General features: G+C 42.6%; 4 protein-coding genes across 10 annotated transcripts in view; 3 read left to right on the top strand and 1 right to left on the bottom strand.

The window, feature by feature from the left end:
* Positions 1-4,933, top strand: part of LOC149273643 (melanoregulin-like) — a 5,326-nt gene extending 393 nt beyond the window's left edge. The window contains 4 exon segments of the mRNA XM_089506048.1: positions 2,024-2,183; positions 2,552-2,642; positions 3,159-3,322; positions 4,712-4,933. Coding sequence (XP_089362174.1) covers positions 2,024-2,183; positions 2,552-2,642; positions 3,159-3,322; positions 4,712-4,933 — 637 coding nt within the window.
* Positions 4,934-8,675: 3,742 nt separating this feature from the next.
* On the top strand, positions 8,676-9,614 carry LOC149273644 (telethonin-like). The gene is made up of 2 exons (XM_089506026.1): positions 8,676-8,818; positions 9,197-9,614. The coding sequence occupies exons 1-2, from the start codon at positions 8,676-8,678 to the stop codon at positions 9,612-9,614; spliced, it is 561 nt and encodes a 186-aa protein (XP_089362152.1).
* Positions 9,615-17,712: 8,098 nt separating this feature from the next.
* Positions 17,713-20,301, top strand: LOC149273645 (phenylethanolamine N-methyltransferase-like). The gene is made up of 3 exons (XM_089506027.1): positions 17,713-17,941; positions 19,084-19,291; positions 19,863-20,301. The coding sequence occupies exons 1-3, from the start codon at positions 17,713-17,715 to the stop codon at positions 20,299-20,301; spliced, it is 876 nt and encodes a 291-aa protein (XP_089362153.1).
* A 1,231-nt stretch (positions 20,302-21,532) lies between these two features.
* On the bottom strand, positions 21,533-27,374 carry LOC149273646 (GPI-specific phospholipase A2-like PGAP3). 7 transcript variants are annotated; one of them, XM_089506049.1, is made up of 8 exons: positions 27,209-27,374; positions 26,471-26,568; positions 25,061-25,213; positions 24,911-24,973; positions 24,532-24,593; positions 24,067-24,203; positions 23,524-23,728; positions 21,533-21,596 (listed from the first exon to the last, which is right to left on the bottom strand). In XM_089506049.1, exons 1-8 carry the CDS (start codon positions 27,372-27,374, stop codon positions 21,533-21,535), a joined length of 948 nt encoding a protein of 315 aa, XP_089362175.1. The 7 variants fall into 7 exon arrangements, with proteins under 7 accessions (XP_089362175.1, XP_089362177.1, XP_089362176.1 ...); XM_089506051.1 differs by lacking the exon at positions 25,061-25,213; XM_089506050.1 differs by lacking the exon at positions 24,911-24,973.
* Between the last annotated feature and the right edge of the window lie 294 nt (positions 27,375-27,668).

The raw sequence follows: 27,668 nt of genomic DNA on the forward strand, positions 1-27,668 counted from the left end.
TGAACCAAACAGCTATGATCTGTGTTACAAGCGTAATGAAGGGAATACTTTGAGGATCCATTTAATTTGAGAATAAGTAAAGAAAATTATTTGCTAAGTATTTCTGGCTATTCTCTATACAATTGGGCTATGATTGAAAAGCTAGATTTGGAACCTTAGGTGTCAGTCTAAGAATAGCAGTTTGGCCCCAGAGCTAATATTTCTCATCAGCTGCTTCCAATCACACAATAGCCCCACTGTGGAGTATACACGCAAATTATTGCCCCAGCAGGCAGTTCCAGGAACAGTCAAAGCCTCTAATATAGCACAACACAAGCTTTGTGCAAATAAAGTTTTTGGACTAAAACTCACATTACCCTCAGTCGCCTCTTGTATACACGTTATGAGCCTGGGGTCCACTTGCTCAATGAAAAGCTCCTGACAAGCTATAGAAAAAATTAAATATTAACCCGCTGAGAACCTTAAATGTATTCATATCATGGCCATTGCCTTAAAGTCCTGCCCAGAGAAAATGAAAATTCTCATCATGATAAGTATTTTGTATAGAGAGCCTCTCACGTCCTCTTCGAGGGTCTCCTTAGACTGATGGGTCTGTTTGTAAATGGCCACATTATGCATTTTAGATTTTTCACTTCAATCTGGCAGTGCAGTAGATTTATTTTATGACAACACTGCTAAAACATACAGATTAATGGATCTAGGTCTGGTCTATTTGTTCATGGATAGAAAACCATTTAAAGGGACACTTAAGTGTCACAAGCAGCTCTTTCAAAACTGAGAGTATATATTTAAGTGCTTTGTAAGTACTTTAAATGCATTTTATAAACCTGAAAAAAGGTAACTTTTAGTTCAAACTGCTGCAGAGCCCTGTCCCCTCGGTGGTCTGAAAATTCAAGCCACTGATTGGCCACTTGACGCAGCTAATCAGTGACAAGAAAGCCCTAGGAGCGTTTACTGCTCATGTACGCAGGGAGTACATTTAAAGTGATCACTCATATGTATTAAAGTGCATTTGATGCCTGGAGTGTCCCTTTAAAGAATATAAGAAACCATGGTTGAGATAGGGGAAGACACTTTACAGTAAGGGTAGTAAAGCTTCAGAATATGCTATCCAAAGAAGTTACAATAAAGTTTAGGAGAGAATTTGTGGCCACGCATTAGTTTAAGTTCATCTGGATTAATAATAATAATAAAAAAAGATTACCGTCTTGGAAATGCTGAACTGGATGTACTCACGTCAAGCATCATGGACAGTAGCCAAGCCAGAAAGAGTCACTACTGTAGACCATTATTAGCCCCTCAATAATACAATCTTTCCTAGAAGTCCATTTCCGAGGGCAGAGTCCCCCCCATAGGGTTCCTGTAGGGCACGAGCTGCACATAGCACAAGGAAGTCACTTTGTACTTCAGGCCTTTTCTGTGAATGAAACACAATCATTAATGAAGCGCTGCATGGCCAGTGTCATTACTTCCTAAGCAGGTTTTAATGTATTGATTATGAGATCCAATGTAAACATGATCTTTCAATTCCTGAGAATAATTAATATGCATGCCGGCTTTCAGAACATTCTTTGAAATTTTGCCAATGTGAAAGTCCCTTGAATTTTAGATGTAGATGGCTTTTTTTTAGCGGGCACCAATGTTTCTACTATTCAACCTATTAAACTATAAACCAAGGTGATAAAAACCAGAAGAGGGTGCATACTAACACATACCCCGCACGCGCAAAGCATAGCCCACAAATGCAAAAAGTAATGTATGGTAGGCAGTACTCTGGTTTGCATGATCTCCTGGTAAATCCCAAAGCCTTTGCATCATCTCCCATGATGTCATAACGAAGCTCACTGTCATTTTACTAGAAAAGCAGTAGGGTCAACCAAGGAGATGAAGCTTGGTGTGTTTCCCTATTAATAATAATATATTACCACCTGACTGCCTCATTAAAAACCTGTATCACTTCTTCCATTATTTTGTGGGTAACTGCGAGATAACTCTTTAACTATTTCTTCTGTCCTCCTCCCAGTGATACCCTGCTGTACTTTGACCGAGAGGTAAAGAGAAGGAGAGCAGAGGAGGCAAACTTGTGGAATGAGCCCCAGGATGTGTCTCACACAGAGAGGGATGATGACCGGGAATTATACAACCTTCTACATAAAAGGTCTCGGACGCGCCGTGGATCAGAGGTCAGTAACAGAAAGAAACTAACAGTGGTCAAGTCAAAGGTTAAGTAGAAATTGTGGTAATAAACAGAGAGAAGACAGTTGTGAAGACCGGAGATGACAGATTAGTCACTACAGATTAAAGTAGGTTCCGCATCGGGATCTAACGTTGACCATAGTGATGAGCTAGGCAGCTGAGACCCCCCAAGATGTACAGGTCACGACCTTAAGCCCAACTATTTCAGATTCAGGTGGTATTATTAATAGCGTTTGGTGGGAGTACCCTAAGAGTCCACAAAGCACCAGGTATCTTTTTGTTGGCCTTGATCAATATGACATGAGGTGTAAATCATTGGACTCCAGTGTCATCCATGATCCATCATCTCCCTCAGGGCTACCGGCGGCTGAGTTTTGATATCAGCGCTCACAGACAAGTTCGCAAGGATGTGCAAGACCGATGGAGAGTGCTGCTGGAAAATTTGGGTGTGTAAATGGTGCAGAAGATATCCAATTAATAATGGCAGTGGTGCTCGCTTGTCTCCCTTGGCTTAAAGGGTCTCTTTCTTGGTTTCCTTCTACACGCTTTCTTCTGTACTGTTCTCATTACAAGTAACATTCTTCTTCAAACAATTTCTACTTATCTTTCTCACTTTCAGTGTTGATTGGGGTATATCCATGAAGGTCTAAATTGTCCCTGAAATGTTTTAACACTCTGAGGGCTAAGTCAAAGGCTTAACTTGGCGTGGAACCTTAGATCCAGCTAAGGAAGAATTCAAAGATCATGGACGACTCTCAATTTAGTTATGGTGCTGCCTAGTGATGTCACATCGCTATGAATATACTCCAATTGTCTTTGAGACCTTTTCTGACACTATATGATCTAGTCCGATTGAGCCGTTGCATTTTGCTCATGTTATATCCACCCATGTATTTTCTATCCATTCCAATGATTTCATGACCTTTTCTCTACCACCACTTTTAACACCTGGCCCCCTCCAGGTTTCAAAAATGAAGCAGATTCGCTCCTCTCCGTCAGTTCGAACACTTCCTACAAAAGCCTTCGTAACCCAACAGAGGCTCGGCATCTGCTCGCCCTACTGGCACAAGAGAGCAGCATCTTTGAGCAGCAGAACATGCCTCCGGAAAGATACCTCTTCGTATTGGTAAGCCTGCTCGTTATCCTTACCCTTAGGACCTGGTATTTACTACAGCGGTGACAAAATGTCATTATACATTTGGAACAACAAAAATCGCCTACACATTACAGTTCTACACTCTAAAACAGGGGTTCTCAAACTGCGGCCCTCCAGCTGCTGCAGGACTACATCTCCCATAATGCTCCTTCAGCTAAGGGGCTGGCTGAGGAGTATGGGAGATGTAGTCCTGCAGCAGCTGGAGGGCCGCAGTTTGAGAACCCCTGCTCTAAAACATCTAGAATGGTGCTTAAAATAAACAATATCTATACATACGTATTAAAAATCTAGCCTTAATATATACAATGGGCAATGTATCATGATCTATATGATTGTTCCTCCTCATCAAGTTATCTGTCACCTATTGTTAAAATGCTGTGACGGTAGGAGGAGCAGGAAGGAGAGAACTTCAGGACAGGACACTGATTACATCATGCAGGTCCTGCCACAGGCTGCCCCCTGAACCCAGCTTTTAGGAGGTGAACTTAATATAAAAAAAGACTATTTGACAAAAATCACAAGCTACAATAAGTTTCAATAAATTCATTCAATTTGTGAGAACAGCCTTTCCCCTGGAACCTATATTCTTGGCAGCTGTCCATAAAAGAAAATGTCCCCTACTTTCACAAAATCTCAGAAAAGCTGTTACTTTAATTATTTTGTGGTTTGTGGATCAAAATCTTTTCTAAGTTCAGCTTTATGTAGTTCATTTTTTTAATGGACTAAGCCAGCACAGCACAAACGATAGGGTGAATGAAAATTAAGTGGTTAATAGTGCCGAGGCATTCAGATACGAACACTTGGACCAGACTAGAAATGCCCCCCCTTTTGGCCAAGCCCTCCGTCCCTGCTGCCATGTCACACGGTGTCCCGGCTTCTGTGTTCCTATGGAAGTGGTGACAGAATAGACATTAATTACCACTGCTAAATGTCATCTTGTAGGGTTTTATTACACAGGGATTTTGTGTGTCCCATCGTTGGCCTGCGTGAGTCCATCAAGGGCCGGGGTTAGTGCCAGGCATGTCAGGCAGTTGCCTGGACTAGGAGGCACCACAGAAAATGCCCCCAATGTATAGAAGCCAGTCTGTAACTGATAGGGGGTGCAACAGAAGCCTCCACAATGCCTATAACAATGTATATAAAAACACAGTATGGGGGCAATAAAGGGACATCTTACATGGGGCACTATTTGGTCAAGGACCAGTCCTGGGTTCATACAGGATACACGTTGGGAAAGTACAGAAGCACAAATGCACCTTGTTTTGCATGGAGGTATATTCACTAACTTTAATAAATGCCTTACAAACGGCAGTCACAGGCAATACAATCAGCACATGTTTTTACTCTCCTGTATTGAAGGATCGTCTCATTGTCCTCGATATGGGGACAGAGTTTGTGTCTATCGCTAGAAGGTTCTTTCCACCAGAAATACTGGACAGCAGCGAGAAAGAGGGCATGGGGCCCGGCACTGCCGTCCTGGTGAGTCCAGGCTTTGAGGCGCCGGACGATGGTGTGGAGAAAGTGGAAGAGGAGTCCCTGGAAGTAGACGAAGACAGCTTCCTCGTTAATCTACTTGAATAGTCACACAGATCTCTGCAACATGAGCCACAAACCTTTGCTTCTTCCATTCTACAAAGTTCTACAGGATTTGTAACCAGTCTTGTTCCATGAAATCACCAAACGCTGTAACCTCATTTAGCCTTCTCTTCTAACATTTCCTTACACTGCTTTCCGTGGAGAGGGAGTGGAGGAACGTAACGGAGTAAGAACGTGCCAGCCACCAGCCTACACCTCTGCCTCATCACTGAGGAGCAGCTGGTCCCCTCCTAATCATTGAGTTTAGGTGTTTCAGTCGCTAACAGGTGTATAAAATCAGCGCACAGGCCGCCATTGGCAGTAGAACGGGTCGTACTGAAGAGCTCAGTGACTTTAAACGTGGCACTGTTATAGGATGCCATCTTTTCCAAAAGTCAGTTTGTGAAAGTTCTGCCCTGCTAGATCCCTGCTACCCCTGGCACACTGAAAGTGCTATTATTGTGAAGTGGAACGGCCTAGGAGTAGATGATTTCTGATGTTTTGATGTTCCTCTGTATCACGTGTACAAACGATTCACTGGTTTACAACTTTCCGAGCAATTAAAAAGGCGTTTTGAATTTTTAAAGGAAGACTTTTATGGGAAAATTATATCAGGGCGAAATACAGTAACTCCGACCTAAAGTAGAAAAACTTTACTTACACCCCACACTCTGATATGACAAAGATCTTGAGTTTCATAGCAACAGGAATCTGGGTTTAGGAATGAAATGTTTCAAACACAGTCCATGTATAACCATATTTACCGTCTTTAATGATAACGAAAACATGGGGAAACCTCTTATTACAGGTTTCTTAAACTTTAGGGCAAACAGTGGGCTCTATCACAAAATGCAAGTAACTACTTATGCAGAAGAGGCATGATATGGAATTTCCTGGGATAAGTATATTGTGACCGGTGGCACATTCTGGCCTAGGGTGGCAAGTCCAGGGGGACAGTAGCCTCCTCTGCCCCATAACAGGGACCTGTAGGGCAATTAGGTTCCCTGTAAGTTCACGGCTCCATTACCACAGCCTCCATATTTGACTTCTGCCTGGCAGTACATTCTGACATATGACATCACATCCTAACACTCACAAGAAGGATGCGTTGCAGAGGGGGCGGCTGTTGTCCATCTGCCCTCTTGCCCTGCCCCACCCCCAGCCACTTGGCTTCCAGGAGATGCGTTATTTAGCATATATAGCGCCATTATATTCCGTTGCGCTTTACAATGGGTAAACAGGACATAACAGGCAGTATATAACATCACAATTCGACTTACAGAAACAACAGGTAAGGAGAGTCCTGCACATAGGAGCTAACAATCTGCAGATTCTAAATATCCTATCACAGAACCAGTACAGTCAGGGGGACACCTTTATTGACTAACAGAGCAGAATTAGAGTGCAACCTTAGAAGGCAGCTTAGTTCTCCTGAAGAAGAGATCTAAGGCTTGCTTCCCGTGTTTCTACGACAGTCTCACCCTCCACATATAATAACACTCAAATGCCGCATTGGGCGATCCTATCCAGCAGTTTCATAATAAGTCCTGTACATTCACAGGGATCACAGCAATAACAGTATCGATGACAATATAAAAATAGTCCTAAAGATTGACCCGTCTGGGGGAGTAGGAGGTATGCGTAGCTCTCATCAGCTATGTATCTCAATGACAGCCCTGACTCTTCAGGCAAGGGAAATCTTGGAAGTGACATTGGAGGTTTCCATCACAAATATGATACATGATATACTCTATGGGAGAGAGTGACCTATGTTGGCAATGGGTCAAAAACAGTAAAGACGCGGTCCCGCGTTGAAGGGTTTGTGCTGTGCGGATTACAGATGTAGAACAAAATGTGAATTTAGAATTGGAACACCGGACATAGTAGTGATCTTCTGCCTGACGATGTTACAGATAATAACCACCACACTTAGTAGTGGATCCCACAAGCGCTCTGACCAATGAACATTTGAAACAGAAATGTCACTTTCCCCAAACATTTGCTTACACTAAATATACCCAGGTATCTGTGCTTACAGATTAAAATAAGTGATGTATTACTAGAAACTCGCCTTATGTATATATCATGAGAGCTGCCGTCACACTTATCCTATTCCCAGGATCTGCATGATTATGCTGTATTAGGTTATCTCTCCCCTATTGTTAAGTTGCTGATTATTGTTGATTCGTCTGGAGAGGAGAAGGGAGAGACATTTAGAACTAATAAGACAATGCTGGTCCTATCACACCCAAGATATCCCCTTCCATGGGGTCAATGTGTAAACAAAATAATCCTAAACCAATTACACTGCCTGCCAAGCAGAAACACATGGTCCACCTTTAAGGGCAAGTCTCATGGGAGTGGATAGCCAATAAGGTTCTGGAGTGATACGGAACCAATAACTAAATCTTAGACAAGGCATCATGGGTCACAGTATTAATGACGACCCGATATCTCAACCAAAAACGTTAATCTTTTGACAGTCTACTAATAGATCACTTTCGGCCAAGTGCAGACCTACGAGCTAGCATGGTGGTCCAAATCCAGTCATATTGCGTATACCTCCTCCCCCATTATACTTTTGTATCCTTTGTTATTGGCCCAGGAATAAGGCCAATTTAAGGAATATCTTTATAATATGTGACAGAAGTATAACAGAAGTATAGCTGGGACATTAAAGAGAATGGGGCTGCCTGAGTTGTAGAATTATTCCGGTTCTGCTACCAGTTCTGTCCCCTACTGTTATTCCAATACGTGCCGATCCAGCATGAAACTGCCTTTGAGATTAAGTTTAGTATTGGCAATCCACTTTGAAAAAAAAAGGGAAATGTCCATTTGATCCTACGTTGTTCCAGTGTTGATAAATCTCATCTTTGAACAGGTTAATAGGGGTTTATGCACTTGAAACTGATTTAAGAACTAAGCAGCACAGCGTAAGGCACAAGAGGCAGGAGAAGCGACGTCTGCCAAGGGGTATTCTTGTAATCATCAAAATACCTTTCTCAGTTTGCATCCTGGCATTGGGTCAATCGTGCAGATTAAAAGCACTAAAGTTGTTTATTTAGATGGGGGAGGTTTGTCAAGGTTGCAGTGACCTCTATGCTGGTCACCAGGATTTTAAAGGAAAGAGATGAGAAGAGACGGGTGTACAAAAAAAAAAACACCTCCCCAATATGTTACGGAACGGAAACTGTATGTCATGAGTGGTGGCATCCAAGTACTCAGTCTGAATTAACGGTAAGATGTCAGCTCTGTCTGTATTAGACAATAAACCTCTACTTTCCGGATAACCTGCAGTCAAGAGGTTCCACTACATTAGATACATTAGATACAGACCCAGCGCTGTCTGAGCCTGTCCTGATAATCTGCAAACAGGTTACATCACATGATGAGTCTACCATTACTGTAACAGATTGTAATAAACAGTGTAATTCTAAACTATGAAACAAGCAAAAGGTATCCCCAAATTGTGCTGAATCCAGCATGTTTCTGGGATGTACTGTGACCGACCGCACTTCCATATCAGTCCCCTGCGTGAGTCACTTGTCACCGAGTGAGAATGAAGGGTGGGGGCGTTTGGCAGAGGGGATGACACTCTGTTCACATTTAGACGGTTACACAAACAGAATGAAAATAGACACGTCCGTGGGTATATAAGCGAGGAGCTGCATGTGAGAGGAAGACACAGAAACCAAAGTTCAGCCCAAAGAATCATTCAGACAACAAGTTAACAAACAACTAGGTGAAGATGCTGGGGAAGCCAGAAAAAAGCGAGGTACTTGAACCAGTGGCTGAACTATGTTGCCACGTGCAAGAGGACAACAGATCTCGCAGAGAGCACTTTTCGGCTGAATGGGTGGACACTGCCATGTTCTGCAGACCAGAAGAAAGGTAAGAGTAAGGACCAAAGGGTGGTGAACTCCGTAGACAGTTGAAGGGGCTACAATGTTTTGGAACTGCATGGATGATGGGAATATGATTCAGCCACTCAACTTTAAGATGTTCTTGATGAGCTGAAAGTATTACACTCTAGATGGAGTGCAATTGCTTGGCAGCAGTTATACATACTCCTTGAAGTAGGTAGCAAGGAGTAATAATAAAGTAGTCCTGCGTTAGTGAGGGAGCACAGGGGACACAGAGAACAGTGGGTGAATGATTCAATAGGCAGTTAGGTCTTACTGTGATCCTCCGAGCTTACAATCTGGGTCTTATTGTGATCCTCTGACCTTAGAATGTGGGTCTTATTTTATGCTTGTTTTCCTGTCGCAGATGGAATGCCAATGATGCAGATGTTTGCAGAAGGGAGAGTTTTCGACAGCAGGGTCAGACCCGATTCCTGGTCCAGCGTTGTCCAACTCAGGTCATGAGGATGGGCCGTCTGGGTCAACCCCTAAAACAATACCAGCTGCCCTACCAGCGTGTGTTGCCCATACCTATCTTTAAACCAACAGACCTTAGCACCAAAATGGAACGGAATGCCACGCCACCACAGCTCCGTGGCTTGATTGAGTTCGAGAGGGCACTTAGCCACCCCGGCAATGATGGGTTATGCCAGGACAAGATTCCCGTCTCTCACATCACCAAGGAGCTGCCGCCAGTCATGCAGCCAGCTCGCATGGATTTTGAAAAGCCTGGCCTGGCACGTTCCTTTTCAAGGTCCATATCTCAGGAAGCCCAAAGGGGCTAAGGGACTAAGGGGGACACGCAGAGCGATCCAAGCCCTCCAGATCTACTAACCTTAGAATGGCCAGATTAGAATGCAGTGTGTGTCTGCATTATGTTTGCACTAGAATGTTAGCGACTGTGTTTAACTGGTTTTAAAGTATAAGGTCAGTTAAAGCCAAGTGGCAGCATATTCACTAGTAAGTCATTTATATTGTCAGCATATTGAATACTGAAGCTAATATATATATGTGTTTCCAGGTAAGCCAGATTCCAAAAATCATTAGTTAGAACTAATGGTTGGGCTTTGTCTATAAGGGACAGGAGACCTTGTATCTTCAAACCGTTGAACATGGTTTGGGGAGGTAGTAGATCCCTCACTGACAAAAGGAACTCTGGCTTGACCTACACAAGGGCAAGGTAGTGAGGAAGAAAATGGTGATAATTCATCAAAGGATAGTAGTATGGTTTATGATTTCTAATAAGCTGTGGTTGGCATCCACAAAAAATGGTTGGGACATTGAATGAGAAATGCAAGTGAATGAAAAATAAGATGAGTTTTGGATGATTTAAAGTGCAAGTAAAAGAATATCTGGGGAATAGGACATCAGTCCTATGAATGAAAGCAGTCAGGAACTGTCGGCTCCTCAAGACTGAATGTACTACAACTACCATCAAGATGGGCGTAGTAGTGATTAGCAATGTACTGTAACGAGGGTAGGGAATGTAAGGTGCTCGATGAACTATTCCCGTGGTGCAGCGTTGCTCTGTCATAGAGACTCAAGCTATATACTCTTAAATCCCTCTGGCCATGAAGGGTTCAAATTCGAATGCAGACTGTAAATGCTCTTTAAAGAGGAGTTCCTTTGTCACAGTTTTGTACGTGGATTTGCTGAATATTTATATTTGTATACCTATGTGTGTCAAATGATATAAGAATTGTTACTTTTTAGCTGTAATAAAATATTTAAACTTTTATGGGTATTTCTCTGTTATATTCCAAAAGTTAAGGAGACACACAGAAGCTGATGGGTGCCAGTTTTCCTACGTAATACGCCATACGTTGTGCCAGAGGCGTTATGTCTTACGGCTGTGTAATGGACCCAGCAGACTTGAAAGTGGCATCACCTCCTTTCTTACACCCCTCATCTCCCTTCCACTTACAAGATGTCCTCTGTCTAAAACAGATGGGATACCTGAACTACAAATTATCCAAGAAATGTGCTGGACCCGCCACTTTAAGCCTGGACCAGTATAAACCGCTGGGTACACCTACGCATATCCCTAAAATGATATCATACAGATTTTATTAGATTTTATTACTTGCTCAACCTGGCCTTTTTTATTCTCCATTGAGATATTTTGCCAAATTCCTTTTGACAGAGAGACGGCGTCTGAATCGGAAAAAAGACAATACACCAATAGGAAGAGGTGCCAGGAGAGCTTGCCCTCGCTTCACGATTCACTATGAAGGGCCAACACTGACAGGTTTCTCCAGTGTAAAGGGCTGAGCTGGCTCTGTATAATGTATAGTTTAATGAGGGAAGAAGAAATCTTACTCAGGGCTGGATGGGACGGCCCTGGCACTTTAAGGCCAGTGGCCAACGGCTGAATATGTGTGACCGCATGCTATGTCTTTATGCTTAAATAGTGGGTGGCCAGGTATATCAAGCTGTCTTGCCCTGCATTACCTCTGGAGCGGCAGACTGGGTGGCTCTGTTGGGCAGCAGCCCACCAGGCATTTGCCATGTCTGCCAGATGGCCAGGCCTGATCTCACTGATTTATCTATACACTATATGGGGCCCGCCAACCTCTACCTGCAAAAGAAGCTTACTGGAGATGGACCTTCATAATAAATAGGGAAGTCAAGAAGCGGAAACTGAAAACTCCCATTTTAGTGAATAAGCCACATTGGGTAATGAAAGAAGCTCTGGGATGATGATAATAATTATAATAATCATAATAATAATGGGAGAACTGATTGCTTATAAAAAGGATTAGAAAAGACAGAACACATTGGATTGTTGGGATAGAATGCTGATGATGTGGAAATCCCTCTGAGTTACACAGAAAGGATTATATTTCTGAGAATTAAATCTTCTGGGAAATTATCGCCAAGTTACCAGAATACAGTGCTATGCATTTCCAGACGCAACGCAATATCCCTAATATGATGTCTTGTATATTTATATAAATATGGATGGATATAATTCATGTAGTGCATATGCAGGGCTGGCACATAAGCCACATAACTGTATAGGAGAGTGGGGTTTAAATGCATAAAACATGTACGTATATACAGATCTATATGTCTATTTATATGTATCTGTTTATGCATGTTGGTGGCCTTTTACTGGAAAGTTGGCAGGAACCTGGAATTCGCACTTGTTGGAATGCGGGATATCAAGAGGGGACTTAAAGCTCTTTTTAATAGAAGTCAGTAGCTACAGGAAGGGGGGGGGGTTTAAAAAGACATTAACTCTTTTGTCACCATACATAAGCCTTTTACAAAGTCATCAAAAAAAACCCAGGTGAGCAATTATATCACGAGAGCAGGAACGCGGCTGCTCCCATGGCATGCATATATTTATTTTTTATATTAATATTATATTAATTAATAATAAAGATACCTGTAAACCTAATAGATGTCATATCCGAAGCATAAAGAAAACGTTTCACCTTTAGATGACTTCTTTCAGCGTGAAAGGTGAAGGACATTAGAGTTCTGGTCCATAATGGCATCAGCCATCCTTATACAAGCCACATATTGTTGCAACAATAGGAGAAGGTGTAGTTATTTGTGACAATACTGCTTCTTATGACACTTGTTACGTGTCTGACATCTGGCTAGGAAACGCGATCCAACTACAGTCAACCGTGAACGTACAGAAGCTAAATCACACTGGGGAAAACACAAACTAATCAACACCCATGCAAAACCTTATGTACTTTTACCTGACTTGGCACATATTGTTAGGTACCCTACTGAGAATATACACGTACAGAAAATAAAAAACAGTGGGAGTTCCGCTTTACCATGCATCGTATCAACGACTGCACAACAACACAATAGAAATGACTAAACATGACGAGATAAAACCCAGGAACCAATGCACAAGAACACAAGCAACACCTAGACACCGCAAGGTGTATTCACCAAGCATTGCAGCCCCTAGGCTTTATTGCACATTATGGGGGCTCAGCCTGATGAGGTTCCCCTGTATATCACATAGCTCAAGAGAAAGACACCATATCCAAAACACAATCACTCCACAGACGTCCCACTGTACCCCACAATTCAGATACCCAAAAAACAAAAAAAAGATTCATTCTTGTTGCGCGTGCCACATGTAAGATTGAAAGCATGAAATAACAGATAAAGACCCTCGCAACTGCAACTCTGACACTTCATAGCCAAATCAGTCATGCATCCAACAACACAGCGCAATAAGCTTGTCCACCCCATATCCTGCCATGCGATATGTATACAGAGAGACTCGAGATTCCCCAGCCTGGGCCTCTATTAGGAGATACATCAGACCCAGACAGAACAGCTTGTCCCGTCACACACAGAGACACGGTGACAGCTGTCAGGCTTAGAAACAGGGATTAGGAGAACATGTAATATTATATCATCTGCATCACAACTTTTATATAACGCAGGAGGGAGAAAGGGATTAAAATCAAGAGACAGTCGGAAAGGAATCTTATGAGATGGAGTAGTAAGCATATGTAAGTGAAACGTTAAAACAGATTTTACAAGGGAGGGTGAGATCGGGGGGAGACGTGTAAGATTCCCAAATGCAAGGGTCGTAGTCATTTTATCGGCGTCGGACATTCTAAATTAAAGTAGGAGTTTGGGCAGTGTTTATTTGCCCCTTACTTTTTCATGTTCCCTCCCAAAGCCAAATTCTAAATTGAAAAGGTTCTGCAGGGGCCACATGCATGAGGATGTGCAATGTGGCAGCGTGGGTCATTGGATACAATCCAGACAACCGGACAATGCTAACTTGAGGAACACTCTAATTTTAGAATGTTGACTATAAACCAATTTAAACATTTACATATACTAACTATTGTTTCAACTGGAACAAGGCATAAAATGATGTACTGCGGAATATGATATATTATAGTGCGTGCTATATTACAGTCATCAATAATCCATACTTTACACACATTTTACATTGTCTTTGCTATATCAATAGGGCCCGCACTGTAATGCAATGCATTACATTACTTGTTTTTTTTTTACTTGGATTATGTCTATTGGGTTGTATAGGGAATTAACTGCGCTCACAAAGTATCTCTATTATGTGAATCACTCCAATAAACAAGTGTGATGCCCCCTAGTGGTGGCTGGATGACAGAACAGCACATCAAACGAAAAAAAAGAGTGTTTGCCATTAAGCAAGAATTACCATTTTCATTTGCTGCAAAAGCAGAAAGTTCATTGGGACAAGCTTGGACTGCAAATAATGGCCAGTGGGACCTGATTGCTGTGTATTGTTAAAGGGCAACTCCCACCCATACTTTTAAACGTATTTATTGTCCTACGGTTGTAAAGAATATTTATGTACTATGCAGAGGTGTGCTAAAGCTCCAAGAGCCTGCGGTGCCCTAATAATGGGAGTGTAGGTGTGTTAGTGTACGGTGTTAGAATGTATGTGAAAGTATAGTGTCATGTGGGTGTACTTGTGTCAGCATATGGTGTTAACACGAGTGTGTGTGTGTGTGTGTGTGTGTGTAAGAATTTGGTCAGGGATGAGTCTAGGGTTAGTGGTGCAAGGAGGAGATAGTGTGTGTATTCATGTGAAAGTGTATGGTGTTAGCTTGAATGGGTGTTAAAGCGGCTTTGTGTGTTTGTGTCTAAAGTTCCTTCCTGTACTTTGTCAATCTATTTAAGTATTTAAATGGCCCCATCACATCTCCCATCTCTCTCTCCTTTCCTCCGAGCTTCTTTATATGATCATGTTACAATATAGTACAATGTAACTTTTTTGTTCACCTATTTAATTTGTATCTTCATCATATACATTTATACAATGTGTACATTCACCACACATGTCCCAGTTTAGGAAGGACAGTCTCTGGAACCCAAATCCCTCTGCTCCTCTTTCCTCCCTCTGCCCCTCTTTCCTCCCTCTGCCCCCTCTTTCCTCCCTCTGCCCCCTCTTTCCTAGGAGCTCAGAATGTTTGCACCACAGTGTTCTACAGCCTTGAGAGCAACAAGAGTTTGTACTTAACCCCCGGAACATGTTTATAAATTAAATTAGGTAAACACATATGTTTTCTTCTAAATACTCAGTTGCACAAATAGCTATAAAGGTCACAAACCCATATGTAAATTTAGGTATATCCCTGCCTATTAGTGACAAATAAACCCACACTGCAAAATTCAAGCGTGCTCCTTAAACAGTTGATGAAGATAAATCATATAGCTTCCTATGAGCATGACGTGAATGACTTCTCTAAAAAAAAAAAAAAAACAATTAAATAAAAATTCGGTATCCAATGTATTTCATTTGGTACCCTACACTTCATCATTTATTCATTTTTGCCACTACATATTAAGAAATTAAACAATACATTTTACCGATTTGAGAAAAATATAAATTATAATGCCCCATCTGGGGCTATCTGGGACATTATAGATTTTCCTTAAAAAAATATATATTTATCATATGTTGTACTAAGAATAACACGGGATTGCAGCATCATTTTCTGTGATGGGAATGAAATACCATTAATGCACAATAAAAATGTATTATCTATTTAATTAGGTGACCATGTAGCTTTGATTAGAATCACCAGACCAACCTGCAAAACTGTAAATTCATTTTTATTTCTTTTTTTTTTTTTTTTTTTTAAAAACCTCTAAACAACACTCTAAATAATCACTTAGGAGGAAAAAAAAAAATCATATGTCTCAATTAGCGGGGCATGTTGTTGACACCATACCAGCGAGTGTCAAGGAAATTCTTGCTAAGAGGCGTTTATTGGCTCTGTAAATTAGAAACAGTGTATCCCGGGGGTTAAATAAAGATCCAGGACTTTTCTCGTGCTCGTGGAGAATTTATATTTGTGGCTTCCTTCACAATGAATCCCTGATCTTTTATTGCACAAATACAGTGATATATTCTATATATATATGTATGGCAATAAACTAATCCTGCTCTCTGTCTGAGAGGAGATGTGTCTGGGGCCGGTTGTGTTGTGGTCCAGTGGGAAAGCCACAAAAACTGTAATTCCAGTGCCAAGCAGTTAACTTAATCCAATTATCTTATTCTTTTATTTAAAACATTGTATTTGCTAGGCCACATTTTTTTAGATAAATACAGAGAAAAGCGGGTAAGTAAGGAATGGGGACCACTAAGACTCCAAAACGTGCTTGGAAAAGATGCAGGCTTGGAGCCCACCTTCTTGCATTTAATGAAATCGCACAACATCAACAATTGCCTCCGCTTGCATTCAACCCCGAGCTACAAGGAACCCTTGGGGGAAAAAGAGTTTAGCTAATAACTCATCGGAAATGGCAGAGCGAAGGAAATACATCAAGCCCTGACAAATCTGTCCCTTGGACATCTATCAAAGGTCTCATTAAGGAAAGGTCCTCAGGACAACTTTCAAACATTTAATCGCTGCTACATAATTACAAGACACCATTACATTAACCATCTGACCCGTGTGCCAGCGATTCACTATGCAGTAACACCTCTCACAGCGTGGTCTCCGGTCTCCTCTATTAATCAGTAGCGCCTTGATGTCATAGCCATCCTAGAACTGTCGAGATGATGAGCAAACGCATTCTTTGACTGATGTGGAGCATTCTAAGGGATATTCTCATAGGAAGCATCCTCTGCTCAGACTCCATTAATAAAGAGGGAACAAACTGCTTCAATCGTGGCGTGGTGCAGTTTAACTATTTGACCCCCCCAATCCCCAATGTACTTATTGGTGGAGGGCCCGTTGGGGCAGCTGCACTCCAGAGAGCCTCAAAATCCAAGAGCGTTCTGCCCCCAGTTTCACAACCGCGGACCCCCACCATGGGGGGAGTCAGTGGAGAAAATCAAACCATGCCCAGTGAAGTGAAAGTACAGAATGGAGCGATATGGTACTGTTCCCTTTCGATAATCGCCATAAATCACTTGCTCAGATCTCAGATGTTTTCCCGCAGGTTTATAGAAAACGCGTTAAAATCACTTCTGCCCGAAGGATACGCATATTATACGGGGCTCTTACTTATCAGATCTGCACTTTAAGACTTAAATCATTTTATTAATAATAAGTTATGCTTCTTTAAATGTTCCTGTAGTTTTTCAATGTTAAACGTAGAAGACTCAAGTAATATAGAAAGTGCAAGAAGGGGTTACGTAGGAGACGGAAGGGGAGAGATAAGAGATGATGGAGGAGAGGAAGGAGCCAGATAAATGAGAGGACACCTCGTGACCATATTTCTCCGGTAACAAGGTTAGCTGACATAATGTCTTTGCAGAAATGTGCTGTCAGGAGGCCCGAGGCTTTGGTCTGCACTATGTCTGCCCGTGACAGGTCACTTATCTCTGCGGGCATACTGTCACCTGTGTCACGCCGGGTGCAGGACCTACATACTGTCATCAGCAATGTGACACGGAGACGTATACACGACAGACCTCCTGTCCAATGTATTTACAGAGAGCCCAAGCCTTCTTGTATAGGTATATGTGTGTTAGATATTGGTTTTAAATTGTGTTTAATTATATATATATATATATATATTTAAAATATATATATAAAATGCTATATCCTAATTACAACTATCCTAAACATTTTTACAATACATTAGAAACAGTAGTCTTAAAAAAAAAAAAAATGATTAAAAATTCTTTGTTAAATTAATTCTACTTACGCTGAAAGGGCTCATACATCTGTGCATTAGCATGTACCGGACAAAGGGTGCCTGTCGTGAATATATTTACGCATCTTACCTCCGGGCTGGCTGGTGTCTGGCAGATAAAGTAATGACATTTCTAGATACCCTCGTGCTGTTCCTTTCCACCTGGGGGCAGAATGGGAGATGCTATCGCTCGGATGGAGGAAGAGCTCTAATGTTGAGTGATGGGAAATGTAGCTCTAATGGAGAGTAATGATAGGTCGGAAAGCATATATCTGCCCTATAAAGGTGCGTGAGCTTCGGACGATCGCAATCCTTGCTGCAAACATGAGCACCATACAGAGCATCGCTGAGAACTATCAGTCATTTAATCCCAGAGCCTACCTGCAGAATAACTACGTGCCGCCGCGGGCAGACTTCTCCAACAAGGACAGCGTGGTGCCCTGGAAGCTGCAGTGCCTCGCTGATGCCTGCGCCAAAGGTAAGCCGAACACGGAACACTCGCAGAGGCTACAATAGACAGCCTGGGATGTATTTCATTCAGTCCTAGGGGTCGGTACTGAACAGCCCCTATGTACCATTTTAGCTTTCGTAGAGGAAAGCCACGCTGTGCTCAAGGACGGCAGAAAATGCCCGACAACTCCACTGCGTGCACGTTGGAAGTAAACAACGCTAAAAGGACAGGGGCCGGTTAGCAAACCCAGAGATGGGTCAAATATTAACCCTTTAACAATGTCAAATATTCTTTGGAAACCATTACCTGCCAGGAGGTAAAGATATTCTGATCAACTCAATGCAACATTAAAGATAACGTTTAGATGGACACGTCGATGGCCGCAGTCCAAAGGTCTCTACTTTTTCATAAAGTCTGGGATCTCTGAGCTGTATAAATGACCCTGCGAACCACCGCTCCACATTTTCCTCTCTCTTTCCCTCAAACAACATGAAACACGCCGGTTGCCTTTATTGCCTTTTTTCCCCCTTTTGGAACTAGACCTTATTACGCTCCATTGCCGAAGCATTCAATATATATAAAGAAAAAGAGGCGAAGCCATAGAAGAAGAGTCACAAGGGGCAGCTCCACTACACATAAAAAAATATAAATCAGGACAGAAACGAATTGAATGTGGTGCATTTATTTTCTATAAGCACCCACAGTTTGTTTTAGGGTTTTCTTATAGCATTTCTAAAACCGGGCACATTGTACTAATTGGGGGGGGGGGCACAGAACATGCCTGTCTTCACTTGTATCACTTACAGGCGTTAACTACCGACATCCAGGTGGCTGGTTAAATACTTTCTTTGCATTCACCGGATTACAGATTACATCTACACGCCTATAAATTCTATATACAGTGAGGTATGCATTGCTGATCACTAACTTTAAATACATAGCGCTCAACAGGTTTTGCGGGTTTTGTGAGTTTTTGTTCTTTTTAAACTCCACTGTTAGTGAGGGCAGACAAGAACTATAGGGACATTTAATAATGAGTGTCCTCACTGCTGTCTTATGGCCTTAATACTGCAAGAAATGATCATATTAGTAAAATGTATTAATTTATATTGCACCATATCATGGTTTTTATGCTAAAAAGACTTTGTAACTTACTTTGCCTACTGCAGGCGAGATTGGTGGACAGACCCTGGTAGACATCGGCTCCGGTCCCACCGTGTACCAGCTGCTCAGCGCCTTTGAGCTGTTCAAGGAGGTGGTTCTGACCGACTATCTGGAAGTGAATCGAAAGGAGCTGAAGAAATGGCTGCAAGACGAGCCAGGGTCCTTCGACTGGAGTGCTTACGTCAATCACGTCTGCAGCATTGAGGGAAAGGGGTGAGTTTACCGATAGAGGGTCGCTCGGTTCGCTTCCATTCCAAGCACTGACTCTACTCTTAGCCACCAAAGTCAGCTAGCTTGTGCTAATGGCAACTTTAGGAAGGCTCACAAAAAAGCCTCAATAAGGCAAGCTGATAATGTGAGATATTCTGAACATGTATCCCCTTAGCTGGCCCTTTACAACAAAGAGTGAGCTCGTCCTTGAATAGACCCTGAATTTTCATCATACCCAGCACACACCCCAAATGATCAAATGTCGCGTTAGTCCTAACCCCCCCGCATGATCTTACCGTTTAGGAACAGATACTGATTTTATAACATTTCCCTATATTCAACATTCTTTCATAAATATGTTAATAAGGTTGGTATTTGGTTGCGGACCTTTCTAGTTTTTTTTTACATGTGCCTGCAAGATAACCGCACTCGACCTTCTCAAAGTTTAAAATACTTCACCGATCCCCCAGTGTACAAGCAGAGAAATCCTTAAAAACGTACAGGCACTTGTAGGTGTTTCGAATTTGCATCATGAAAAAAACCCCCAAATACCTTATCTGTTGTCTTGAATCAGAGGGTCCTGGCAGGAGAAGCAGACACGTTTGAGAGAGCGGGTTACCAGAGTCGTACCGGTGGACATCCATCAGGCTCGGCCTCTGGGTGACGCGTTTGCCCCAGGTTCGGTGGACGGTCTGGTCTCTTCCTTCTGTCTGGAGGCCTGCAGCCCAAACTATGAGGCGTTTGAGAAAGCTCTTCAGAATGTCACCGGGCTCCTTAAACCTGGGGGTCACTTACTGATGATCGGGGCACTAGAAGAGTCCTATTACCTGGCAGGGGAGGCTCGCCTCACCGTGGTGTGCCTCACGGAAGAGATGGTCAGAAAGGCACTGCGTAACGTTGGCTACAAAATCAGGGATTTCCGCACATACTCAATGCCTCCGAGCATGAGAATTGGGGTGGATGACGTCAAAGGGATTTTCTTCACCTGGGCCCAAAAGCAGGGCCACAATTAATGTCAGAACTTTTTCTTACGCTGCTGTCAGCCACTATTTCCTAAGTGTCAGGTCCAACTGATGATGTACTTATCTTTAAACCATAATAATAAAATATTCTATTACAAGTGTTCTTAGTACCTTCAAATATTTGCTGGTGACTCTGCATGTCCTACTTAATTTCCAAGAGCCCCTTCTGTGTTTCAAAAAGGGAAAGAGCCATAGAGCCTTCAACATGAACAAGCAATGTTGGATATTCCCATTGAATTCCTTTTTCAGCACGCTCCTCACATCGGAAGATGCCAAGTTAAGTAAATTTCCTTTTAAACCCTATTCCAAACTTTTTTTAAACACGGAAATATCTACATCTATTCATAGTAAGAGTAAAAGTACTCCAGAAGAAGTTTGCCATAGACTAATATCCTATTGGACAGATGAACATCACATGATTAACTAAAAAGCCAGGAGAGATTTCTTTGACTACAATATACAATATTAGATCGCTGTATAGCATTAAAAAAATATATATCGCTGAACCTTTTTACAAGATGCAAAAACATTAACAGTTACAATGTTATCAATTCAATAAAAGAACGTACTATCGTTTGTGAATCAGTCTTATTATTAGATGTATCCAACACAAAAAGCAGACATTTATTGCACAGATGAGCGAAGGTTTCTGCCACACACAACAAGGCACCGCGCGCATGCACCCCACCTCCCTCCCTCCCCTGGTGCAGAACCGATAAAGAGTCTGAACCAGAACAATATAGCAGTGGAGCACGCAAAATATGGCAACATAATCCCCGAATTCACAAGAAGCTCTGAACCCTTTCTCTGCCAAATAACCCGATAACGTGCAGAATAGCTGAAGTATCCTCTGGTGGAGAAAGGCTTAAAAATAACATTTTGCGTAAACTTTTCTTCAAGGTCAGAATAGTGGTTCCATTAAGAAGAGGATCTCACCAGCATTGCACATGCACAATGGGCATAAGTTATTTAAACGGCAGCATATAAAGAATCCATATGCTGCGGGTCCCATGAATCATACTTTTTATCTTATGTCCTCCTCCTGTGTGAAGCCAATTTCAAACTGACAATAAGGCACTTCTCAGACACCCATAGTTGTTGGGGAGTCAGCAGATGGCATCTGGGACAGAGGTCTGCTATTTGGTGAATGTCTCGCGCAGAGCAGAGCACATAATGGGGACCAGCCCAGAAGGAAGGAGACAAATTCATCTAATTCCTTGTTCTAGTCCAGTTTTAGCACGTCCGAGTTCACCTTGAGTAAGTAAAGACTGTCATCCTCCAGAAAACTGCAGTGACACAGAGTAAAACAATCAGAACGATGGTCAATTGTTCTCAAGATGGTATAGAATAATGGTTATTCCGCCAATACAATCAGGGAGCAGGCACAAGCTTTTAAAGGCTAATTCAGTAAATCAGGTAGGTGCGACAGTATTCGCAAAAGCCAACTTGTCCCTAACTTAAATTTAAAGGGAAAATATATTCTACAAACACAGAAAATATATATTCTTCGCCCGACCCTAAAAGCCCCAAAGGTTTCCTGGCTTTCTGATGATGGCCATTTCAGAAATGTTTATAGAACTCAATAGCCTTTCTTCCCTACATGGTTCTTTAATCGAAACGCCTTTTCAACAGGATTCAATTCTCACACGCCGGATCGAGTGCTATCAATATAATGTTTGTTTTGTACATTGTCGCTAAACTGCACCAAAAAAAGAGACTGGGGTATGAATATGGTACTGCAGGCAAAGAAGAGACAGTCCTTTCATGCATCCCCATTAAAACAATTCAATGTGATGATCAGGTTAGTGACAAATAATAGCGATTAATATCTGGTGTGACGCCAGATGCACTGACACCGACGGAAATATGTTGTCTGATAGCACAAGGTTTAGAGCTCAGACGCAGAGAGACGGCTCTCAGTCTATAAGAGAAGTTCAACCAAAGAGTGATCCCAAAACCACACGTGGAATAAACACAAGACGGCGCATGTTTGGCTGTCCCGATTTACTCATTACAATGGGTTTCAAAAATGCACAATGATCGGTCTTTCGGTTTTGGCTCAAACTGCTACGTGATGAGCAGCATATATGTTAATAGGGCGCCCCATAGTGGCCATGTTTGGAACTACAGATAAAGGGACATTTACTAAAACTTGACAAGGCAACGTGTCGGGATCATGTGTCGTGTTCACGCTCAACATGGAAAACACGACTAGAGTTACACAATATAAGAGAGAGAAAGACCTCTCCATGTAACTAGACCTTTGTTTTAAAAAAACGTGTCTGAAAACTTTCCAAAGAGTCTTTCTCACGCCTTACATTTTACTGTCAAATGTCATAAAAACACAGAATCTGCCCATTTTTTCTTGCTGTGAGGACTCAGACCTTAATCAGTCCTTGGTCTCATCTTAGATTCAGGATAGTCATATGCCTACCCCATGTATGTTTAAATGATCTTCTTGACATCCCTGACAATGTGTGATAAGCCCATCCTCCACATAGAATTGGTCAAGTGGTGAAGCCAAGCAAGTTAACCTGACGCCTGTCTACTATCCTAAAAGCTGCGGATTTCTCTTGGGTTTCTGCTCTCATAAACACTCGGTACCAGTCAAGGTCAAGAAGTTATCCTACTGATCTTTTGTTGTTGTTTTCAAACCGCATCTATCCATCCTTTTTATTTCTCCAGCCTCTGGAAACACCACACCACTTTGCCATCAAACCTTTTATCCACTCATGATGCTGTTATATAAATGTGCTAAAGACCACACGTCTTTCCTTTCTATCAGCCCAAGTTCTCATTCATCCTCACCACCGATACCCTTGTTCTCCTACTTGGTGACTTAGATGGTGTCATAAACATGATATCTGCACCCAAAGGATTCTTCCCCTGAAATATGACTTGGTTTCCGTTGTGTCATTTGGTGCCAGTTGGATATGTTCTGAAATCTGTAAGCCTTTAAACACTTATAAAGTTGTCCCTTGTCATCCCTGGGTCTTCCTGCAATCATATTTTAGCTTTTAATTCTCTTTGTTCCTCCACTTTCTCTTATGACATCCTCATCAGTACTTAAACCCAATTCCTTGACCTTTAAACGTTCCTATTATTATAGTCCAGTCCAAAGTTATTATTGCTTACACCATGCTCCCACGTGTACTGCTTGTATGATTCTCCCAAACTCAGAATTATATTGCAATTGAAGGTCTGGTATCTTACCTGAAGAAGAGAAAGTGCAGTGGGATGGTGCTGAAGTGCCACAGCGCATGGGCATCCAGCACCCATAGGACAGGTGGGAAGTCCAGCAACTCTAGTAGTGCTAGGCTCTGCAACAGTACAACAACCAACACACATTTCCAAAGGTAGGGCTGGTGGGAGCACCTCCGCACACACCAAATCAACCACCAGACCAAGTTCACCATGCCTGGGAGGAAAGGATACACATTGAGAAAGTAGATCATGTCTAGAGAGGTCTATTTAGAAAGTAAACTCAACGGTAACAACAACAAATAATTACTTAAATCAGAATATGAGGGCACCAACATATATATCTTGTGTTTGATTAAGAATGATTTCTAAGAAATCAATAATATCCCCAAATAACGTGTGTACTCGATATAAGATCTGTGTCTCATGAACTCAATAACACACAAGATTGCATGTGATTGTTGATGTGTATTACACTACATACAACGTTCCTTTCTGTGACACCTAGTAAAAGTAAACAGTTGGCAACTTTCTAGATTTAGTCAACCAACTCACCGAAGCTGGCGTTTGCCACCATGTTGTAGCTGTAGTCAAATCGCCCAAGGGTCAGGTAGGAGACATGGCACGCAAACAGGAGCACCAGAAGAGCACCAAATGCATTGGAAAAAGAAGGGTATCGCAAACCAAGAGTCCTGGGGGAATACAGGAGATCAGCATGTTGGAACCAGACATGCCAAGGAACACAGGGTCATCACCTGCTAACCGGGCACTGCCGGGAAATGCATAGTGAGAGCATGAAAGCTGGACAAAGAAAAGATCCAATATGATCACTGTGAGGAGAAATAAAAAATGAAGGTATGAATGAGCAGAAGGACAAACAAAAGAGGAGACGTGTGGAGAAAAGGAAGAAAAGGAATATAAAAGGCGTTTGGAAAGGAAGAAAACATACAAATCAGAGCTTCTTGCAGAGAAAACATATAAGGGCACAAAACTAAGCCAAAAAGTCCACGAGGAACCTACCTCATACAGCACAGGTAGATAGAATGCAGGATAACTGCAGAGGCACAAAAATAGTCCATTTTCTGGGGAAACAGATAGAAAATGAAATATAAGGATGGCTGAGAAAGATCATAGTCACAAGCGACACTTCATATTTACAACAGTAATACAATAGAAACTCATCGATTCAGCAGAAAAAAAACCTCAAAATGAATGGACTATCTAGTCTGCTCTTACAGAAAGACTATTTACCTATTAATCCCCTGGGATCGCTTTATGCACATTCTAATCCTTCTCAAAGTCCTTTACAGTGTTTGCCCTACTACCTCCACTAGAAGGTTATTCCACATATCTACTACCCTTTTTGTAAAGTTACCTTACATAACCCGTCAGCCTTTACCTCTGTTATTGCAGTGTCTCTCGTGTGGAAAACTGTGGACCAAATCCAGGCGTTGATGGAGATCTGCAGTAAAATGAAAAAAGTGGGGAAGTGGTCAGCTACATGCATGGCAGGAAATTATTTGATCAAAGACGTTGGTGCTGAACCTACCACGGAAAAAGCCAAACAGGTGTGGTACATGGGGCACGACGGAGGGACCGAGGAGCGGTAGCGGCGCAGCATCAGGAGAATGGCTATCCCATTGAGAAAGGACGCCAAGGCTGAGGCCGGCTCCTGAAAGAACAGGAACCGAGAGAATGGCCACTGGGGGGAAAAACAGATGAGAGAATGGGGAAAAAACTATTAAAACATTTTTTTTTCCCTTCCAATGTCACGTATAGTTTCTTATTCACAGCTTAATGCCTATACCATTCATGTATCAGCCTCCACCACCACCAACTATTCAACCCATAAACCACCCCCTCAATAAACAAATATTTATTACAATACAGGTAAAGTGGCACGCTTGTTTCCTTTGTTCAAGAAACTTATAGTTATCTATAGTCAACATTAACCTAATAAAATTGCACAACAAAAAGAAATAATTTTTTGGTTACATTTGTTTCTGCAAAAGTAGGAGGTAGAGGGGGGGGCAATGGAAAAGAAAAGACAGATGGGGACAGTTTCACAAATACAGGAAAAAATAAAATAAAACTATACATGAAGCGTGGGAGATGGGGGGGCAGAGCAGTGCAGGACAAGAAGGGGAGAAACGATACAGAGGAGTTTATTCACTAACGGGAAAGTTGACAGAAAAGTTGGGTTTCAGCTCCTTCACTTCTCCAAACACTACAGGGGTCTTGTCTTGTTCTTGTCTCCTCCTGCTGCTTAAAAATTGTTCAGAAAGGGCCCATCCGACCAGGAGCGGTAGTGTGAGCGTGTCTAAGTGTTTGTGTGTGAGCATGCATACGTAAGTGGTGTGAGATGGAGTGTAGAGAGAAGGAGTCTGTTTGTTAGAATGAGTATACACATGTTTGTTAGTGAGTATGAGTGTGTTTAGCATGTGTAAATGTGTGTAATTGTGTTTATATCTGTGTACCAGAGTGTATGTTGGAGGGGGGACAAGGGGGAAAGATGGCACAGATAAGCTGTTTGGGGACACTGACAAGCTGGGGACAAAGATGGCATGGGCAGCCTGTTTGGGGTTAGGATGGCACTATTATGTTGATTCGGGCAAAGGTAGCACTCGCAAGCTGTTTGGGGGGGAAGCAGGCACTCACAGGCTGTTGGGGGGCAAAGATGGCACTGTGGCACATGTTGCTTGGTGAGCCCAGGGGCAATTTTCAAACTGAGGCCCTGTGGTTTCTAGTTACGTCCCTACCAGTGAGTGTCTGCTGGCCCGGTATTATGTATATTTAAGTCAGTGAGCTTTCTTTAGAGTGTCCGTACACATTGTGTTGGTCCCTCGTAATGAGTGCTGGAACCTCTCTTCTGTAAACTCCCACTAATGGGTTCCTCCAAGTATGATGGGAGTCACAGTCCTCTCTAGGCACTCTTGGAGCGGCTGTTATAGGAACTCACCTTTCCATGGAACTGGGGCACGGCGTATCCTTCTTTCAGGTACAGGGAAACGGTGTACCACATGCACTGGTACCGGCAGTCATCCAGACATCCCCAACCTACGCCACAAAAACACAGGGGTCACAGGGGTCACCGGCAGGAGCACAACAACTTTCAGCATCACCAGATTTTCTCTTTCTATAAGTAGCTGTAATTGTCGTTTAATTTTGTACAATTTCGCCTCATTCATATTTTGTGTCATGCAGCAGGCACAGATGGGCTGTTGCCATAGAAACGCCTCTTAAAAGTTTGTGTTGTTTTTATGCGATTAAAGCGTCATAGGAAAGAATAAAGTGGCACGTTTGCCGCGGTTTATGTGCGTTATTCAAAAAATAAATTCATTGCAACTGCGACCTGAAATTGACTGTTTTACTGGGGTGAGTTTGGGTAGAGGTGGTTATGGTGACAAAATCTGTATAACCTACTGTCCCCTCTGAGGTATTTCCATTGTATTTCATTTTATCATCGTTAGGATTAATACCTTTATATAGCTGATCAGTCATTAAATGCCCCAAACCCATAACTAATCATTACCCCCGCCCGCAGCTGTCACCTGGATCCCCCCGGGCTGTCATTAATACTGATCACATTGTTGCGGACACCGCCTCCCGCCATTTTCCTTATCAATAATTCCATTCATTCAGCTGTCACCAGCAACCCCCTTCTCGTCATGACGACCCACACCTCGGTCCCCCTCACCCGTGAGCCTCATGTAGAGCGGCTGCTCCGCCCGGAAGTCGCGGAGTCGGGCCCCGGTGCAGTTACTCTGCTCGCAGCCTGACACGCATTCTCGGTACACCGGCTCCCGGTCCCCCCTGGAAGCCGCTGCCGCCCCGGCCAGCAGCAATACGAGCAGCGGGGCCATAACCGGCTGACCGGTTCTCGCTCTTCGGGATGCCTCCACTTCCGCGTTGGGTACAGTTCTAAAACCAGTCTGCTCGGAAAAAGCAGCCACCGCCACAAAGGTTCCGAGCGTGTTTTGGTGAATGTCTGGGTATACTGTGTGTGGACACGCGAAAACGTTGAACACTTGTTTGGTTGCCCGTTTCCAGCCCCTCAAAGAGGTATTACTATAATATCCCATACCTACTTTACTGAGAGGGTAACCGATAAGTGAAACAGCCTCCCAGCAGAAGTGGCAGAGGTAAATTATTATTAT

This window comes from Sceloporus occidentalis, unplaced genomic scaffold (assembly GCF_023333645.1).
Source record: "Sceloporus occidentalis isolate IW3139 unplaced genomic scaffold, rSceOcc1.0.p SCAF_361, whole genome shotgun sequence".
In the NCBI taxonomy this organism is placed as follows: domain Eukaryota; kingdom Metazoa; phylum Chordata; class Lepidosauria; order Squamata; family Phrynosomatidae; genus Sceloporus; species Sceloporus occidentalis.

Excerpts from the sequence above, each read along its gene's own strand:
- LOC149273644 (XM_089506026.1), top strand. The coding sequence starts at position 8,676 with ATGCTGGGGAAGCCAGAAAAAAGCGAGGTACTTGAACCAGTGGCTGAA. Across the intron at positions 8,819-9,196 it reads TTCTGCAGACCAGAAGAAAG|ATGGAATGCCAATGATGCAG; the intron begins GTAAGAGTAAGG and ends TTCCTGTCGCAG.
- LOC149273646 (XM_089506049.1), bottom strand. The coding sequence starts at position 27,374 with ATGGCCCCGCTGCTCGTATTGCTGCTGGCCGGGGCGGCAGCGGCTTCC. Across the intron at positions 26,569-27,208 it reads GCTCTACATGAGGCTCACGG|GTTGGGGATGTCTGGATGAC; the intron begins GTGAGGGGGACC and ends TTTGTGGCGTAG. Across the intron at positions 24,974-25,060 it reads CCTGTTTGGCTTTTTCCGTG|ATCTCCATCAACGCCTGGAT; the intron begins GTAGGTTCAGCA and ends ATTTTACTGCAG.
- LOC149273645 (XM_089506027.1), top strand. The coding sequence starts at position 17,713 with ATGATAGGTCGGAAAGCATATATCTGCCCTATAAAGGTGCGTGAGCTT. Across the intron at positions 17,942-19,083 it reads CGCTGATGCCTGCGCCAAAG|GCGAGATTGGTGGACAGACC; the intron begins GTAAGCCGAACA and ends TGCCTACTGCAG. Across the intron at positions 19,292-19,862 it reads TGCAGCATTGAGGGAAAGGG|AGGGTCCTGGCAGGAGAAGC; the intron begins GTGAGTTTACCG and ends GTCTTGAATCAG.